Here is an 18,985-nt window from a genome sequence, read left to right on the forward strand (position 1 = left end):
CCTCACTGAAACATTGTAAAGATTAACTTTTACAAGGCTCTCACAAAAAGTGACTATTGTTGTAGAGTTAATCAGTATTCTAGAACAGCTGAGAGTTCTGCCATATTGAGGATAGCTTTGTGGAAAAGTATCTCTTGTTATTTGCAGAATGGAGAGGAGAAGTACAGAGGGATCCTCCTAAGTAGTACATCCTTTGAAGAATTAGGAGACATTGTTCTTTGGTGTCTTAAGGAAACACAAGTATCTTGATGTTAGCGAAGCTTTAAAATTTATTTTCCATGATATGGTTATTAGTAAAGTGGAAAAAAATCTTCCCTGACCTAATCCTCAGAGATGCACTGTATCACTAAATAAGTACTCGATAATAATAGAATCCTAGAGCTGGAACAAAAGCCAGTAACTTTTTTTTTGGCCTCACCTGTGGCATGTAGATGTTTCCTGGCCAGGGATCAAAACGGTGCTGCAGTTATGGCCTGCACCACAGCTGCGACAGCAACACCAGATCCTTAACCTGCTGTATCACAAGTGAACTTCCAAAAGCCAGTAATCTTGTAAGCCAACCACCTTCCATAAAGACTAGCAAACTCATATTCAATCTGTGTTAGACTATCTTTGGTAAAACAGGGCTCATTTATTAACCATTCATTATATACGCACACATACATACATATGATCAAACATACTGGTGCTGCAAGAATGTCTGGATCAGGGAGGCACAAGCCAAGTCTGAAACCCAACCCTCTAACTCCACTTGCCAAATCACATGCCTGAGTGTGGGACTGTGTCCTCCAGGGAAAAGGAGAGTTTTTGTGTATTCAACCCACTCAGAGAGGGTAGGGTCCCTTTTTATAATCTTCCCAGAGATGGCACATATTACTGGCATAGTTTTTTCCTCTCTCCTGTTAGAGAGATCTTTGACATGTGATTTTCGAATCTTTTTACTGTGTATCTGAACAGGAAGAATTATTCCTCCAGATCTCAGGCTCCCATATTAGAATAACTGTGTGAGACATAATAAGATCTATGGAGACCTTATTCAGACAGGCTCATGAAATAGATACATCCCTGGATGACCATTGTGAGTGAAGCTCCTTCTTTGGCTCCTTGGGAAAGAGTGTGTGTGTGTGTGTGTGTGTGTGTGTGTGTGTGTGTGCACGCGTGTGTGCACGCCTATGTATGAAAAGGTCAGGGCTAGAGTTATAAGCAACCCTTACAACTGGGTGTAAGCAAATGACATCCTCCTAGGACAGTTCTAACTATGATGTTCTGTCGTCTCAGCAGTCTCAAGAGTGTGCGTGTTAGCACTATATCAAAATCACTGTTGACAACTAGCTGAGGTGGTGAGGAGGTATATAGAACCTTAGAGGTATGAATTCTAATTCCAAGTGACCTTGGCCAGTTAGATATATAGTTAGAAACCATTAGGAGAATCTATTCTATTTCTAAATGTGCAGCCCTAGACTGTCCTCAGGCTTTGAAGAGGTCGAACCCATTAAACTGCGTAGTCTGCTTTGACAGCAGAGAGTTGCTTAATTACAGTGGCAATCTAATTATAAGGTTTATAAGGTTTCCCTGTAATTGATTCCCTTTCAAGTGTGTAGAAACTTCACTTGATATGTATTCACTCCTAAAACTCATGGGAATAGACCAGATTCTGGGGCCATGTGTCTTAAAATCAGGAAGACCATACCAACTGCACTTTGGTATTCAGGATAGGTAGGGACTCTTCTGTGTATTTCAATCATTCATTCATTCTTTCATCTATTCATTAACTCATTCTTTCATTCATTCAATAAATACTACATTAACAGTAGGTGCCTAGCACTCCTAGTCTCCAAGGATATAAAGATATATTGAATATATAGTCACTACCACAGATGGGCATACAAGTAGTTGAGGAGACCGACAAAAATATATAATTTAAGCTATATGTTAATTATGGCTTTAATGATGGACATAAGATCATCATTCTAAGTACGTATTAAGAAAGACATCCCTAATCCTGCACCCTGTGTAGGGGAGGTGGGAAGGTACTACTGGTAGGGTACAGAGCAGCTCTCACTGAGGAGATAACATTTGGGTGGGATATTAAAGGATGAATAAATGTTCAGAAGGCAAGAGATTGGGGATGGGGAAGTGAAAAAAAAAATCCAAAGCTGTGAGGAAAGAAGAAAATCAAGCATCTGTCACTATTGTAAAAAATCAAGTATAATAAGCACTGCTGTGGCTAAAGCCCTTCTTCCATACACAATGGATATGAAATACTTTGCTAGCTTTGTAAAAACATAAGAGCTAATCTTCACAAACTCATCACAACATATAGGTACTTCTATCATCTTCTTGCCCCAGATGTGGAAAGTGAAGTTTTCAGAGGGCAAGTTATTAGAGGAAGATCACACAGATAATACACGGTGAAGCCAGGATTTGAACTTGGGGTTGTCTGATTCTGAGTGCTAGCTCTTAGCCAGTATGTTTTTATAGCTTCTTCAAATGTGAGGGATCATTAAACAACATTTCATGCATGCCATCAAAAGCCTTTTAACATGCTTTTTTTTTTTTTCCATTTTGGGGAAGGCAATTAATTCCAGAAGTCTGAGAATTAAGACTGAACCCTCAGTTTCCTCATATGTGAAATGACAACATTGTGCTATGTCAACTCTAAAAGACCTTTACATCTCCAAGATTCTATCTTAATTTAATCTTGCCCCAAGCTTAAGAACTTTCTCTTGTCTTACATAAATCTTCCTAAAGACTTATATAATAGGCCGCATATCAATATTAATGACTCACATGCACAGGGCATCTTGATTATAATCATTCTTTGGTGAATATGAAATGCTAATGTGCCCAGTTTTCCACATTAAATTCCTACATATGGAGGGAAAAAAAGTGTTCTTATCACTAAGGTACCTGATAAGTATTTTAATTCCCTGGTTAATTACTAAATTCTTTATAGAACTCTTTCTAATTTCTCAAAAAGAACAGAAGTGAGCGGTAGATAGACACTGATGAATGATGGAGGGATCATTCTTCTCTTCTTTGCTGCGTGATTTAATAAACCAATATATTCTGGCTCTACTATAGTCTCTTACAGGCCTGCATGTAATGGCAGGTAGTACCAAATTAATTCAGGGCTTAAAGAGAATTATTTTCTTTTAACTCTTATCTACTAAGGCCGACTGGACTCTAGTGAAGTCAAGATAGGAGTCTATTTTACTTTCAAGTAATATATACGACATGTTATAGTGGATATTGAATTTTTAAATATTTTTTTTAACTTTCCCAAATCTAAACTCTATATTTGGAAAACTGTCTACCTTTGGACTCTTGGTGATGAGCAGACACATTTTCCCAAACTACTTGCAAATAGGGAATGGATGTGATGACTCAGCATCACCTACCAGTAACACCTGCCTCTACTTTGGGGTTTTTTTGTTTTGTTTTATCTTTTTAGGGCTGTACCTGTGGCATATGGAGGTTCCAAGGCTAGGAGTTGAATCGGAGCTGTAGCCGCTGGCCTACATCACAGCCACGTCAGAACTGATCCACGTCTGCAACCTACACCACAGCTTATAGCAACGCTGGATCCTTAACCCAGGGACTGAACCTGCATCCTCATGGATACTAGTCAGATTCATTTCTGCTGAGCCATGATGGGAACTTACCCTGCCTGCATTTTGAATTGATATTTGGGGAACATAGAAGCAGTCATGTTACAGAATTGATCCTGGCTGTGGGGGGCAGTGGCGGAAGCTCCAACATGGGGTTTTCATGGTCCTTCCATCCTGGTTTTAAGAGTCTGTGAGTATCCTAATGCACTATTTTTTAAATCATAAAAAAATCTTTTTATTTTGAAATAATCTTAAGTGGCTCAGTGGGTTAAGGACCCAGTGTTGTCTCTGTGAGGATGAGGGTTTGATCCCTTAACTCAGTGGGTTAAGGATGAGGCATTGTTACAAGCTGCAGCATAGGCTGCAGATGCAGCTTGGATCCTGTGTTGCCGTGGCTGTGGTGTAGGCCAGTGGCTGCAGCTCTGATTCAACCCCTAGCCTGGGAACATCCAAATGCCATAGGTGTAGCCATAAAAAGAAAAGAAGGCCTACAGAAAAATTACAAAAAGAGTACAATGGGACTCCCATAATAACCTTTTCCCAGATCTATCAATTTTTAACATTTTACTATATTTGTGTTCTCTCTCTAATGCATATATGTAATTATATTGTACATATTATTTTTATTATTCCAAATCACTTTGGAGTAGGTTACACTCACTATGCTCCTTTACCCTTTCATACTTCAGACTGTATTTTCTATGAACAAAGATATCCTCTTGCCCTAGCCGTAGTTAAGTTTATCAAAATCACACTAACTCTAGTCTATATTCAAAGAGTGCCAACACTGTGCTTTATGACAAATTTCTTTCCCAGCCCAAGATCCAATCCAGGATCATGTATTGCATTTAAGCTGTCATATCTCTCTAGTCTTTTAATGGGAAAAAATGTCTTTCCTTGTTTTTCATGATACTGACATTTTTGAAAAACATATAATCTGTTTATTTTATGGCATATCCCTTATTTTGGGTTTATCTTTGATTTTTTCATGATTAGATTCAGGTTGGGTATTCTCAGCAGTAACATTACAGGACTGATGTATCCTTCTCAGGGCCTTACCTCCGGAGATGGACATTAGTCGGTAACATTATTGGTGATGTTGATTTTGATTACTTAGGATGTTGACAAATTCCTCCATGTAAAAGGCACTATTTTTTTTGTATGGGTGATATTTTGATGTAAATATGCTGTTTCTCCTCAAACCATCCTTAGATTTAGCAACCACTGATTATTCTGGCTTAAATTAGTTCTTACTATGATGATTGCAAAATGGTGATTTTTCTATCTTCATCATTCCTCTGTGCTTATTAAGTGTCCAAATGTACTTTATGCTTAAATGAGCCAGTGTTGTTTTCTGTTGCTTACAGCTAAGAACTCCAAATTGATTTACTTGCATTTAGGCGACTAATTCCAAGAACCTATCAAACAAGTTCACTCAAATGGTCAATCTAGTCAGTTCAAGGAGAAACAGTAAGAAATACCTTTAGGGAAAAAAACTGATAGAACTTTTCATGGCACTTCATTCCACTTTTAAAATAGATTTACAGATCAGACTTTCTTCCATTGTCAGCCAAGTAAATGCCTACTAAAATCAAATAAATAAAATACCAAATAGCTACACCGACATTGAAAAGCAGGAAAAAAATCAGTTTTTATGTTGAAATGCCAAACTCTTGGATATTTGAAAACATCTAGCAGTTAATTATAACATTTAATTTTCATTTAGATTTTGGCTTTTAACAAACATCAAAATAAAGAATGACGGTGGAATGAGAATAGCACACCAGGGTAAGGGAGCTTTCATTCCAGTACTAGCTCTGCTAACTAAGCTATCTGGCTTTCTTGGACCTTAGTTTCCTCATCTGTGAAATGAGAAGGTTGGACAAAATATTTTTAAGAGTCCTTCAAACTCAAGATTCTGTGGCCTCAAAACTGAACACTACTGCAATTGTTGGAAACATAAGGAACTGTTAACCTAGAATATTCTAATGAGTACATTTGGATCCAAGATTATGCTGTTTTTTTTTTTTTTTCTTTCATCTTTTAGGGCCACATCCATGGCATATGGAGGTTCCCAGGCTAGGGGTTCAATCAGAACTATAGCCGCTGGCCTACACCACAGCCACAGCAATGTGGGATCCAAGCTGAGTCTGCAACCTACACCCTGCTCACGGCAATGCCGGTGAATCCAAGATTATTCTGGTATAAAGACCTAACACCTGTGAGATAACTCCCAAGTTATTCAGAGAACAGAAATGTGAGAACAATTTAGAGGGCAATTTAGTCTAAGGCGGTATAGCAGTCTTAAGCTAGGTAGATGTCTTTCCCAAGAGATAAATAATCTCACAGTGCTTAGCATTGGTCAGATCGCATCTTGAACAGTGTGTCTTGCTCAGAGAGTCATATGTTCATGGAGTCACTAAAGCATCAGAAATGTCATTACGAGAAATGATTGCATGAACTAGGCTGCTTATCTTGGAGAAGAAAAGATTTAATGGGATGAAGACATAAAAGTTCTCTAAATATTTGAAGGTTTGTTTTATTCAGATGGAGTATAATAGACTTGCAGAGTTTTCTCCAGATGGAAAAACTACAACCAATTTAGAGAGATTACAATGTGAATATAAGGAAGAAATTTTATTCAGACATAGTTGTGATAGTTGCTTTTGCCATCTCCTCTGTCAGGGACCACATCATGCCTCTGTGATGTTAGAAAACTACCCAATCTTTTTGCTAAGGTCTCAAGGCAATAGATCAGGTTCTGTTCTCTATGTCAACTTTTCAGATCAGTGGATCTCAAATTTTACTGTGCATATAAGTCTCTGGGTATCTTGGAAAATTTAGTTTCTGATTTAGTAGAAGTAGAGTGGGACCTAGGATTCTGCATTTCCAGCAAGCGCCCAGATGTTTCATGTGCATATAATCATCTGTCCAATCAGATGTTATATCCCCACATGACCAGGGGATACCATTCAGTATAACTGTGTACCCACAGTTAATACCCATGTGAAAAGAATTAAAAATACGTTTTGTAGCTCCAGCAGCTTCATCTTTTCATGATGTATACATGTCTTCCTCTTTCTCATCTCCTTGAAAAGGTTCCATATTTTCCGACTTTTCACTGTCGTTGATCACTTTGCATCATAGTACTGGCATAGCTCTGTCTGATGTTTACCTATGTATTTTCAGGTAACCAAGGAATATTCCCCCCCCGTCAGGATATGCTGATCATTTTCTCATTTTAGGTCATTATTTCAGTCGACTACTTCCATTTTTGGTAGGACACATAGACATGCACACACAAACACGCATACCAGCTCATCGTGCTTTTCACTGGATTTTGTCCATAGGGATAATGGTCTCAGATCACAGGCCTTTGTGTGCAGTGCTCACTTGCAGCTCCCCCTCACTCTAGGCCTCTTCTGTCCTCAATTAGGCATCTCACCACAGTGAGAACTAGGTACCATATCCAGGGTCATCTTATTGTCACTGCCCGAGGAAACTTTACTTCACTCTGATGTGATACTAGTTTTAACACTCAAGGATGTATAGAATAATTCTCCTTCCTATATAATAACCCTTCAAATATTTCTAAAGTCATAACAGTCTCCTCTTCACTTTCCAACATAAACATCCCCAGTTCCTTTTATCATGACTCATTTGAAAAGGTTCTAAATCCCTTTACCATACCACTTGCTTTAAAAACAGCATGGTTTTTGAGAGGTATGTGGGAGTGGGAATTTGGTTGCTCCCTAGGTAGATTTCTGGCATCTGGCATTACAACAGCACTGATTGCTCTTGGAAGCTCCATGATTTATAGATCACCATATGGCATTCTCTTAGGGGAAAAAAAAGTTTTTGCTACATCATGTCCCATTCACAGGGTGTATCTGTTTTTCCAGGGGTATCTATGCCTGAGCAGAGGCTTTGGGGAATCATGTATGCACCTGCAATGCAAACTCTCCCACTTGGCTCAGGTTCACCCCATTTCAGAGCTGCTGGCAGAGTTCTGTGTGTTTCTCTTGAATGAAATGGTGGATAAGCAGCCTCTTCCTATCTCAGTGAGCTATTATTTTTCATCTGTGCAATTTTTAACAGTCATTGTCTAAAAATAATACACATAAAGATGATCAATTTAGTGAAATTTCACATGGAGAATAATGATGGTAATTTATCTAATGGAGTTTTAATAGGAGAAGTATATCAGTATTAATAAGGATCAGCCAAAAAAAGACGATACAACACCTAAAGCACCAGCAACAGAATAAAAAAACAAATAAGTGAGACCCATCAAACTAAAAAAGCTTCTGCACAGTAAAACAAGCCATCAAGAAAGTGAAAAGAGAGCCTGAGGAATTGGAAAAAAATATTTACAAAACATGTATCTGATAAGGGGTTAATATACAAAATATATAAAGAACTTATGCAACTCAATAGCAAATACCAAATACCCCAATTTAAAAATAGGCAAAAGACTTAGGTAGACATTTCTCTGTAAGATATAAAAAAGTCCACAGGTATATGACTATCACTAGTCATCAGGGAAAAGCAAAGTAAAACCACAATGATATATGATCTCACACCTGTTAGAATACCCACCATCCAAAAACAAAACAAAACAAAACCAAGAAAAAACAAATGCTGGTGTGGATGTGGAGAAAAGGGAAACCTTGTGCACAGTTGGTGGGTTTGTAAATTGGTATGGCCACTATGGAACACAGTATGGAGGACCCTTGAAAATTTAAAAATAGAACTACAATATGATCCAGAAATTCCACTTCTGATAATTCATACAAAGGAAAACAGAGCACTAGCTTAAAAAATTCATAGCAGCATTAGTTACAATAGTCAAGACATTGAAACAACTGAAGTGTCCATTGATAGATGAATGACTAAAGAAGCTATGGTATATATATTCCGTGGACTATTACTCAGCCATAAAAAATGAGGAAATGGTACTATTTGCAACAACATGGATGGGATTTGAAGACATTATGCTAAATGAAATAAGTCAGATGGAGGAAGACAAATACTGTGCGATCTCACTTAGATGTGGATTCTGGGAACAAACAAACAAACTCATAGAAAAAGAGATCAGACTTGTAGTTACCAGAGGTAGTGAACTGGGGGGAGGGAGAATTGGAAGAAGGTGGTCAAAAGGCACAAACTTTCAGTTATAAGATAAATAAACACTAGGGATGTAATGCACAACATGATGACTGTAGCTAACACTGACATATAATAGATAGGAAAGTTGTTAGAATGAGTCTTAAGAGCTCTCATCAAAGGGAAGACTTTTTTTTTCCTTTTTCTTTCTTTTCCTTGTATCTACATAAGATGGGTAGTATCTGAACCTACTGTGGTAATCATTTCATAGCATACATAAATCAAACCATTACGTTATATGCTTTAAGCTTATGCAGTGCTACATGTCATTTATTTCCATATAAAATTGGAACAATAGACAAAATATACAAAATAGTGATTTTTAAACCTTGGGGGAAAATACCCTTAAAGGATTCCCAAGAGAAGGGAAACAAATAAGGCAAGGCCTACAATTGTCCTAGCTTACTGCCAGGGAAGAGTTTCCAGAATACAGTACAGGAAGCAAGAACCCTAAAAGAGTCTGGTATTCCCACCTAGTTGAGGAGACAGAGCAGAGGATTTGAAGAGCCCAAGGTGTTAGAATACCCAGGGCAGAGTGCTTGAGGGAAGTCTGCACAGAGTGAGAGCTCTGGAGACATGTAGAGCCTTCCCCATCTATTCTTCCACTGAGTTCTGATGAGGTATGTGGGGAAACTACCCTCAGACCATCAGAAAGGAGAAGGCAGAGCGGTTCTTGGAGCTGAAACAGGGCTATAAAGAGTTGACATTTTCAAAGCCAAGTCAAGAAATCTCTTAATGAATGGAACATCAGATAAAGGACTCAGAAGAATATTACCTCAGCAGGGAGAACAAATCAGCACCAGACTGAAATATTTTGGTAGCTTTTGGTATCATGTAAAACCTCTTTAAAGCAAACTTTGAAATGGTCGAACTGTTTCCAATTTTTTTTGTTGTTGCTTTTTAGGGCCTCACCCATGGCATATGGAGGTTCCCAGGCTAGGGGTGGAATTAGAGCTACAGCTGCTGGCCTATGCCACAGCCACAGCAATGTGGGATCTGAGCCGCATCTGTGACTTACATCATAGCTCATGGCAATGCTGGATCCTTAACCCACTGAGCAAGGCCAGGGATCGAACCTGCAACCTCATGGTTCCCAGTTGGATTCATTTCTGCTGTGCCATGACAGGAACTCTTGTTTCCAAATATCTGAATTGCGTACAATCACAAAACTTAAAAAATAAAAAAGGAGGAGTTCCCATCATGGTGCAGCAGTAATGAGCCCGACTAGTATCCATGAGGACATGGGCTCGATCCCTGGCCTCGCTCAGTGAGTTAAGGATTCGGCATTACTGTGAGCTGTGGTGTAGGTCGTAGATATGGCTTGGATCCCGTGTTGCTGTGGCTGTGGTGTAGGCCAGCAGCTGCAGTTCAGATTCAACCACTACCCTGGGAACTTTCATATGCCATGGGTACAGCCTTTAAAAAAAAAAAAAGATAAAAATAAATAAGGAATTAAAAAACCCTAGCACTCAGCAAAATTCACAATGTCTGACATCCAATCAAAAAGCACCAGGCAGATAAAAAAGCAGGGAAATACAACCCATAATGAGGATACAAGTCAATAGAAATAGTCCACAAAATGGCACAGATAAAAGGATTTGTCAATAAGGACATTAAAACAGCTACTGGTAAATATACTCTCACATGTTCACTGACTACCTGCAAAGTCATAGATATATTCTCTTATTTTAACCCACCTTGGATGAACTTTCATGTACATGCAAAATAGAAGTCAATATTCACTTTTTAAAAATATATAGATAGCCAATTAACCAAGAATCATTAAGTGACAAAGAAAATTTCCCTCTGGCAGTACAGGTGTCACTTCTGTCACAAATAATTTATAAATGAAAAAACGAAGTTATAAGAAAACACTGGCAATGTGCTCCATTAGATTCTGGGCTCTGAACAATCAGCAATATCAGTCTTGATATTTAACTAATAGGGTATCAGCTAATCTTTCTGTTTATATGTTGCATAATATAATAATATATAAGATGTATGAATATTTCTAAACAGGGAAAAGGTCTTCCATCTGGCACCCCTAGTAAGGGGGATGGCATAGCTGAAGAGGGTTAGACGCAGGTGAGGTGGAGATGAAGGAAGAGGTTGTTGAAAAAAAAATGTACCTTGAAATTTACAGCATCTGGTCTCTGATCCATGGGTTCCATGCTGTGTTTCAAGATTTTTTTTCCCTTCTACAAATTCTGAATTATGAAAAGATTTAATATTTCAGAAACTTGGCAACCCCAGTTTCTTTATAAGTGTATTTGAAATGACATCATGTTTAGATGTCCCCAACCACTCAGACTGGACTTAGGTCCCATAAGGAAACATTAGGTTGGAGTTTGCCTTCACTTTTAGTGCAGGAAATGTACACCAGTTATTCTATAACTGTGTTGAGAATTTAATTCTAGAATATAAAGCCTTTCAACAGCGCTAGCTTGTGCCTGTGTTGGCAACATGTGATCTCAACGAAAAGTGTAAAAAAGTAGGCTGCCAGATGTTTTGACTACATGGTACATCACATCTGAATGTTTCTTAGGTTGGCAGTGGAAATACTAGAGATTCAGGATTTTAAAATTAACAAGTTCTGTTTTAACCTTTTCTTCTTCTTTACTTCGAAAATGTTTTATAGTCAAAACATTTGTATGCTGGAATTTTTTCTTTCAAACACATGTTTTTAGAAAGAATGTTTATAAACCATAAACAAAATCTAGGAAGAACATATTGTGTTCTTTACAGTAAGTCTATAAAGTAAACTGTTGGCCGGTATAGTTGGGGAATGAGATTTTCAGGTTAATCAAATATTCAGCAATATTATACCCTAAGTATTATAATTTTTAAGTGTTAGAAGCTCAATATCACTCTCATACCAAGCATGATTTGCTTGTAAATATATCAGAAGGCACTTCAGAATCTTGCTGGAGCCTGCAACTTTACTATATGTGAATTTCCTTCAATAGTGTCCTATTTGATATTAATTCAGACAATAAATCATGTACGAAGCAAATTCATTCGAGGAGTAGTAATACTGATTATCATTCATAGGAAGACTTTGAGGAGGAAGGACAGGTACTATTTGAGCTGGGGGGAGAGGGGAGGAGAGGGCAGCAGTGACCTATGACCAAAACAAAACTACCAAACCCAGACCTAGGCCAGCAGTACCTTTTTCTCTTTAAAATATACTTCTCCCTAAAAAAACCCCTAAGAGTCTCCTCTAAAAATACAAATACTACTGTAGTGTTTGTGTGTGTGTGTGTGCGTGTGCGTGTGTGTATTAGTGCACATGTGCATGTTTGTGGTATATTGGTATTAATTATATTTTTGTTAGCAAAAGGTTGATAAAGAAATAACATAGGACAGAAAATGGTATCAGGAAGGAAAAAGTGAATCTTTTAGAGAAGTGGAAGTACCCATGGCAAACACTATCTACTTTACAGTTTTGTTTAAGGTATCAGTTATGACAAACTTCTGTTATAGATGTTGAGAACATTCTACGATTTCACGTTGAACTGGCTTCTTATGTTTGCTGTTTCTTATGAGCCAGATGAATCCCCAGTGGCCAGATCTAATGTATTAACATAATTTATGTTATACAAGCTGTTCCCTTTTATAAATTTTTTTAAAAGCTTAAGCAAAGTCATAAATAAGGATAAACACAAAACCCCTTTAGGGGAAAACAATTAAAATGGCTACTTTTAAAATTGTTAGTAATCGTACCATTTTCGTTACTTAAATTTTCTTTAGTTAATGTCTTATAAAGCCAGAGAGTGTGGAATGTTTCCTCAGCAGGCCCGAATAAGTCAAAAAGTCTATTGTGAATGTCTAAATAAAGACCAGCTATAATTACAAATAGATTTTTTTTGTTTGTCTTCTGAAAAAACTTTCTTTGTACAAAAACATTACTGGGGATGCATTATTAAAAATAAAAACAACAAATCTTAATTCAAAATTGAAATTATATTGCTCAGTTTTTATACCATTTCAGAAAAAAGTTTGGTTAAGAGACATTCAGAGACGTAATTATTTTGCTCTAATTGGCAGTGTTAATTCATCTGCACATACACAAAACATCACAGTGCAGTGCACACAGAGCTATTGGAGGGATTAAAATCACAGGCCATTTATTAGGAATAGAGAGGTGGTCAGACTGATGCTAAAGTGTATTTAAACACCATTGGTCCTCTTGGTCAAAGGGAAGAAGAAGCAGATCTATAATAGTTGCTAAAGAAACAGCTTTTGCTGAAGTTGCTGCGGTGATGAATTCCCACTGGAAATAACTGGTGAGGCACTTGGAAAACAGCACAACTCTGGGGCCCTGCTCCCAAGAAATATACCTGTGGCATTTACTTTGAATCCAAGAAATATATACTATTGTTTTACTTGTCTGTCTGTCTTTAATGGATGTCAACTTGTATCTTCTAATAAACTAGCAAAGTAAAACAAATGCATGTTTTTAAAATTTGTGGCTTCTAAAATGAATTCAGTTTCTATGGTGAACTGGATGAATTAGCCATATGTATAAGAATTAATAGGCTTTACAAAATCATTAAATTGCAAAAACAAAGGCACTACAGGAGTTTTAAATTAGACTTTTTTAAAGACTTCATGTGAACACTTTCCCCACGTCAGACTGCCTATTTACAAAGCATTTTAGCATCTCTTGGATACAGAAAAGAGAATTAGAAGGCGCAGCTAATGATGGCAAATATTTTCTGTTTCATTCCTGTTTTAAGGTATTAGCCAAGTAACACCAGTGTTTCAAGAACTCCAAAGTTGGCAGAAATGTTAGCAAATCTGCTTATCCCTGGTCCACTTTACCAAATATGTATTCAGATTTTCAATAAAAAATATTTTTCAAGTGTTTGGGCTATTATTCTCCTCCGTTGTGATTAGTTTCAGTCAGGTACACACAGGAAGATTATGCTATCTCTGATAAAGAAAAATTCTTTATTTAATCTAAAGGTACCAACACAATGGAGGTTTTGTCTATAGGCTAAATACTATTCTCTGGTAAAGAGAATGGGGTTTTAAAATGTAGGCAAACAACTATATTATAAATCAGGTTGTAATAAGTGTTTTTTGGGGTGTTCCCACTCAGATGATCATATCATTTAGCGGTCTTAGAAGTTAACATCAATGGTCAATAGCAAAAAAAAGTATTGTGCTCTGAAATTTTGGCAAGTATATTGATTACAGTCCTTATTTAGTAATGTTTCCAAGTTAAACTTGGCAGCAAAGATTTGCGAGTTTTACTGCAAGCCATCATATTTGCTGTTACAGCAGTGCACAAGCAAAAAAACATTAAGTCAGGAGCATATGCAGAGTCTTAGATTTTTGTCTATTCTCTCAAAATGAAATGAAACCTTCAGACATTGTTCTAGACAATTCAAGTTTAAGTAGCATCCTTCCTTGAAATATCCAGAAAATTGAGTTTAAATTGTTGGGTAGGGGGGCTGAGTTTACCAGATTGTGGCTTCAATTCTTGATTCACAAAACATACTTTCAAACAAAAAATAAAGTGGAAAGTTTTTATAAATTGCCCAAGTAGTCAATTATGAATTTTGTGTGAGTGAGCAATTTTGTAAAGATTGACTCCAATTATCAAAATCTTCCTATTTTTACTCCTGCGGAGAAACTGCTTAGGGATAATAAATAGATAATACATAAAATTATAAGTATCACTCTTAGGTGAAGATGAAGCATGAAACTATGGTAATAATCCTCTGTTAATTGTTTTAGCTGTCATTGTTTGAATGCTTCTTTGTTACTAACTTTCCAATTGGTGTAGCTTTAATAAGAAATGTGCAAATCATATTTATTATACATATTTAGAAACATACTTCATACACTAATTATTTTCCATCAACTGTGATATAATTCTATTAATTTTCAAAACACAATGATGTCAGTAACATGGGAAATGCTTTTAGAATTCCGATAGTGCTGATTCAGAATTCTTACAAAACTTAGGAATATGCTATAATACTACTTTATATAAAAGTTAATTATAATCCAAAAGAATTTCCCTACAGACTTGGAAATTAAATATTGGGTAGTACTAAGTCATGTATGTAATAACATATTAATTTTTCTATTTTCAATTGCTCTGAAGACACAGAAGTAGCATTCTCAGGATTCACACATGTTACACACTAGGGTGAAAGCACCACATATGATAACAGTATTTGACTATCTTTGGAATGGAAAGGAAGCCCAAACATCAAACCTGATGACGAAAGCATTTAGGAATGATTAAACAAAACAAAACAAAACAACCTTAGGCTGAGTTAGTATTTCAGTTTTTTTCCCTAAAGCATACACCTGCCTTTATAAGGAAGAACCAACCATGTGAATGAGAACTGGAGTCAAGGTTAAAGTAATCTTGCCCAAGAGAGTAGAGACTATCAGAGAGAAGCAGTGGCTCTCAGCTCAGATGAGCTTTAATAGCAGAGACAGCACCTCTCCTGAAAAACATGAAAGCCTCTTAGACATATGTTTGGAATTCATCCTCCTAAGTCATCCTGTGAATTTAGGAATAGCTGAAAATGTCCCATCATCTGAAGGGGTAAATATACAGCACAAACCATTTAAAAATTATCACGTTAAAAAAAAATAAAACGAAAGTGGCAAAGTGTTCCAACTGTCTAGAAACCTTTGCAGATGGTAAAGGAAAAGCTTTGTCTTTCCTATTATTATTTGCCCTTCAGTTGACATACATGCGGAGTTGCATCAATAGGGTTACAACGGAAACACAGTCATCTCCAGGTTTCCTCTGTTTCGATTCCTTGATCTTGTTTAAAGAAACAGGCTCAGGGAATGCACAGAAAACAAACTTCCCAGATCAAAGTTTGAGGTCTTTCCTCCCCTTCTCCCACCCTCAGAAACCCGTCTAGTTTTACCGATAGCACTGGACTGAAATGTCATGGTCATGTTGCACCACTTCACTTGTTGAATTGTATGAAGGTAGCACTTGACCTCAGTAACTTGGTGAACCGCCTTGCTCTTATATTAAGTCCCCAAGATTCCTAACCGGTTCGATGGAAATGTCTTACCTGCATGTGTCCCTGGTACATTCTGCTTCGGCTTCTTTAGAGCTCCCTGAGGCCGCCGGATGATTTCCCCCAGTGTTTACTTGCACACCAACAGAGGGGAGACGGTGGTGTGCACAGTGGGTTCGCAAAGGGTGCCCCTGAGCTGGGTCTAAGGCTCCAGGTAGCCCCGCCGGCTGCTGCCCCTTGACAGCGCTGCGGGCTGCAGGGAACTGTTCTCTGCTCGGGGTGCTGAAAGCGGACACAGGAGAGAGCGCGGAGGAGGCGCGCGGAGCCCAGGCGGCTACGCTCTCCCGCAGGCGCAGGTCCTGCTAGCTGGGCGTCTCTAAAACTCACTCCTCCGCCGAACTCTTTCTCGCTTCCTGCCTGGCTGCCTCATATCTCTCTCACTCTTTTCGCCCCGAACCCTTTCCTCCTCCCAGCCCTGACGTGAGCGCCCACACCAGCCGCCGCTGCAGCTGCCGAGCCGGGCGCACGCCGCCCTCCTGGCCGCGTCCCTGCCGAGAGGCCGCGAGGCCGGGCACGCGCGCGCGTCCCCGGCCGGGTTCTGGAGCTGCCCGAGGAAGGCGGCACCCACTTCCCCGCACCTCGCGTGCTGGGAATGCACGCACCTGACTGCCAAGTGCCGGCGGATGGTGGTCTTGTTAGGCGTTCAGGTGTGGCATGGGCTTCTAGGGAGATGCCAGCGGAGCTGGCGGCTATTTGCAAGAAAAGTAGGAGGAATATGCATTGTCTCTCGAGGAGCCATCAATACCAACTAAGCCTGTCATCCTACAGACGGAATAAGCTGAGCGTGGGGGTTTCCGAAGAGTTTACTTCTGTTCTAATTCAGCTCTCACAAATTACCTCCATGTCACTGAGCGAATAAAGGTTCCCCACTCATTCCCCCACCCCAATTCATCGTTGACCACTATAAAATCGCAAATCCCAGTCCCTGAGGGCCTTCCACAATTTGTTTTTTTCCCTAGCACTTAACAACACCTAACATCCTGTATATTTTATGTATTTATTGTCTGTCTCTATATATGCAATGTTATTTCCATGAGATCAGGGATATTTTGCGGGAGGAGTGTATCTGTTTTTGCAGAGATGTGTCACACCACATTACAATACCTCCTGGCACATTGTAGTCACCCTATAAATATTAATTGAATGAATGGGTTTTTCCTATATAATATATAGGTAGAGTGCATTTAAATATATCTCAAGTCAAAGAGACTGGGGAGTTTGATGTAATCTTTACATTATAAATGAGTACACACACAACACACCTGGGCTGGTGGGCTGCTGTATGTGTCTATAATGTGATTACCTACTTTAATTGGTAAAAAGCTTTCTCATTACACAACTACATATCCCTCAAATTACATACAACATGATATAATCCCCCAAACCTTGCATATATCATGATACACTTTTAATAAAGTTAAAAAATAAAACCAAACTCCCTAGGAATATAAATATATATTTATATATACCCATATGAAAAGAAAAGTACTAGAGCAATTAATAGAGTATTTAAAATGTTGGTGATATTGGGTAAGGGGAGGTAGGGAAAGGGATAGGGAAGTATTTTATATGAAGGTTAACTGTCAATGTCAGCTGTTATGTTGGGTAGTGATTCACAGGCATGCATTACCCTATAAAAATCACTGTGTAACTAAATAAAACAAAGCCATGCATGGACTAGTGAAAGAGTGAAATGAACCAAAAAAAAAAAATTAATCCAATTCAATGCAACTGATGCCCTAAAACAGCCAACCAACCAACCAACAAGCCAACCAATGAACAACCAAATGCAAAGTCACTAAGAGTTGCAGGCAGGAGATGTAGATTCCTAGATTTCACCAGAAGTTAGCCCTGAACAGTTTCCTTTACCCTCTTTAGACTTTAGCCTTTTAATATCTAAACCCTACAGGATAAATGTATTGTTTTATCCTGAAAATTGAGATATGTTGACAAGAACCATAAACTGTAAAGTACCACCCAGTTCTCATTTTATTGTTCTTTATAGGACAGAGCACTAGAATAGGAGCCAGCATGTAGAAATGCTGATTTTATCTCACTACTCTCTTGGGCAAGTGCACTAATTCTCTATTTACTGGCATTTGAAGTAAGGCAAGAATCTGCTTGACCTACACAGGGTTGCTGAGGATTCAATGTATGCAAAGGGAGTTGCAAATTTTTTTTTTTTTTTTTGTCTTTTTGCCATTTCTAGGGCTGCTCCTTCGGCATATGGAGGTTCCCAGGCTAGGGGTCAACTCGGAGCTGTAGCTGCTGGCCTACACCTCAGCCACAGCAACATGGGATCTGAGCCGCATCTGCGACCTACACCACAGCTCACGGCAACACCGGATCCTTATCCCACTGAGCAAGGCCAGGGATTGAACCTGCAACCTTGCAGTTCCTAGTCGGATTTGTTAACCACTGAGCCATGATGGGAACTCTGGGAGTTGTAAATTTTAAACTACCATATATAAGTATGTAAACAGGCTCTTTTCCAATTCAGGAAATATGAGTGATTATTCCTCAGACCTCAAGTTCTACAAATTTAAAAGGTGGAAATTATTTATTATAAAATTTTTGCATGTTAGCATAGAAACCTTAGGGAAATTTGATTTAAAAGTGCTAGAAATCTGTAAAGTAGGGGCCAAAGTTTTCCAATCCATTATATGCTTATTTTTACCTAATGGCAGATTCAGGGGGTGATAAGCCAAAAAAAGCACTTGAATCTGTATGGCAATTACCTAGAGTAGAAGGTAGAAGTTTTTTTAAAACCTAAGTAACTCATTTAGTTTCTCCCTACATTCACAAAATCTCAGGAATGTAAGTAAATACATATGTATCTCTTCATTCATTCATTCATATTTATTAAGAACTTATTAGGTGGGAATGCTGTGCCACGTGCTGAAATACACTGATGAGTGAGACAGACAAGGTCTCTATCTCCATGAAACCCAAGGTCCAGGTTCTTGACATGAGTACATTTTACCATCCCAGAATGATAAGCTGTCTAGACTTTTCTTTCCTTCTTTCTTTCTTTCTTTCTTTCTTTCTTTCTTTCTTTCTTTCTTTCTTTCTTTCTTTCTTTCTTTCTTTCTTTTTTTTTTGCTTTTTAGGGCTGTACCCGTGGCATATGGAGGTTCTCAGGCT

General features: G+C 38.3%; 1 protein-coding gene across 7 annotated transcripts in view; it reads right to left on the minus strand.

Moving 5' to 3' along the window:
- PEX5L (peroxisomal biogenesis factor 5 like) overlaps positions 1-16,355 on the minus strand; it is a 256,185-nt gene extending 239,830 nt beyond the window's left edge. For 2 of the 7 annotated variants that reach the window (XM_021071219.1, XM_021071218.1), the window contains exon 1: positions 15,836-16,306. In XM_021071219.1, coding sequence (XP_020926878.1) covers positions 15,836-15,856 — 21 coding nt within the window. In that variant the 5' untranslated portion in view covers positions 15,857-16,306. Of the gene's footprint in view, positions 1-15,835 lie in introns of all 7 variants that reach the window. The other 5 variants (XM_021071223.1, XM_021071224.1, XM_003132551.6 and 2 more) reach the window with 4 other exon arrangements.

The sequence above is a fragment of the Sus scrofa genome, chromosome 13 (genome assembly GCF_000003025.6).
Source record: "Sus scrofa isolate TJ Tabasco breed Duroc chromosome 13, Sscrofa11.1, whole genome shotgun sequence".
Classification (NCBI taxonomy): Eukaryota; Metazoa; Chordata; class Mammalia; order Artiodactyla; family Suidae; genus Sus; species Sus scrofa.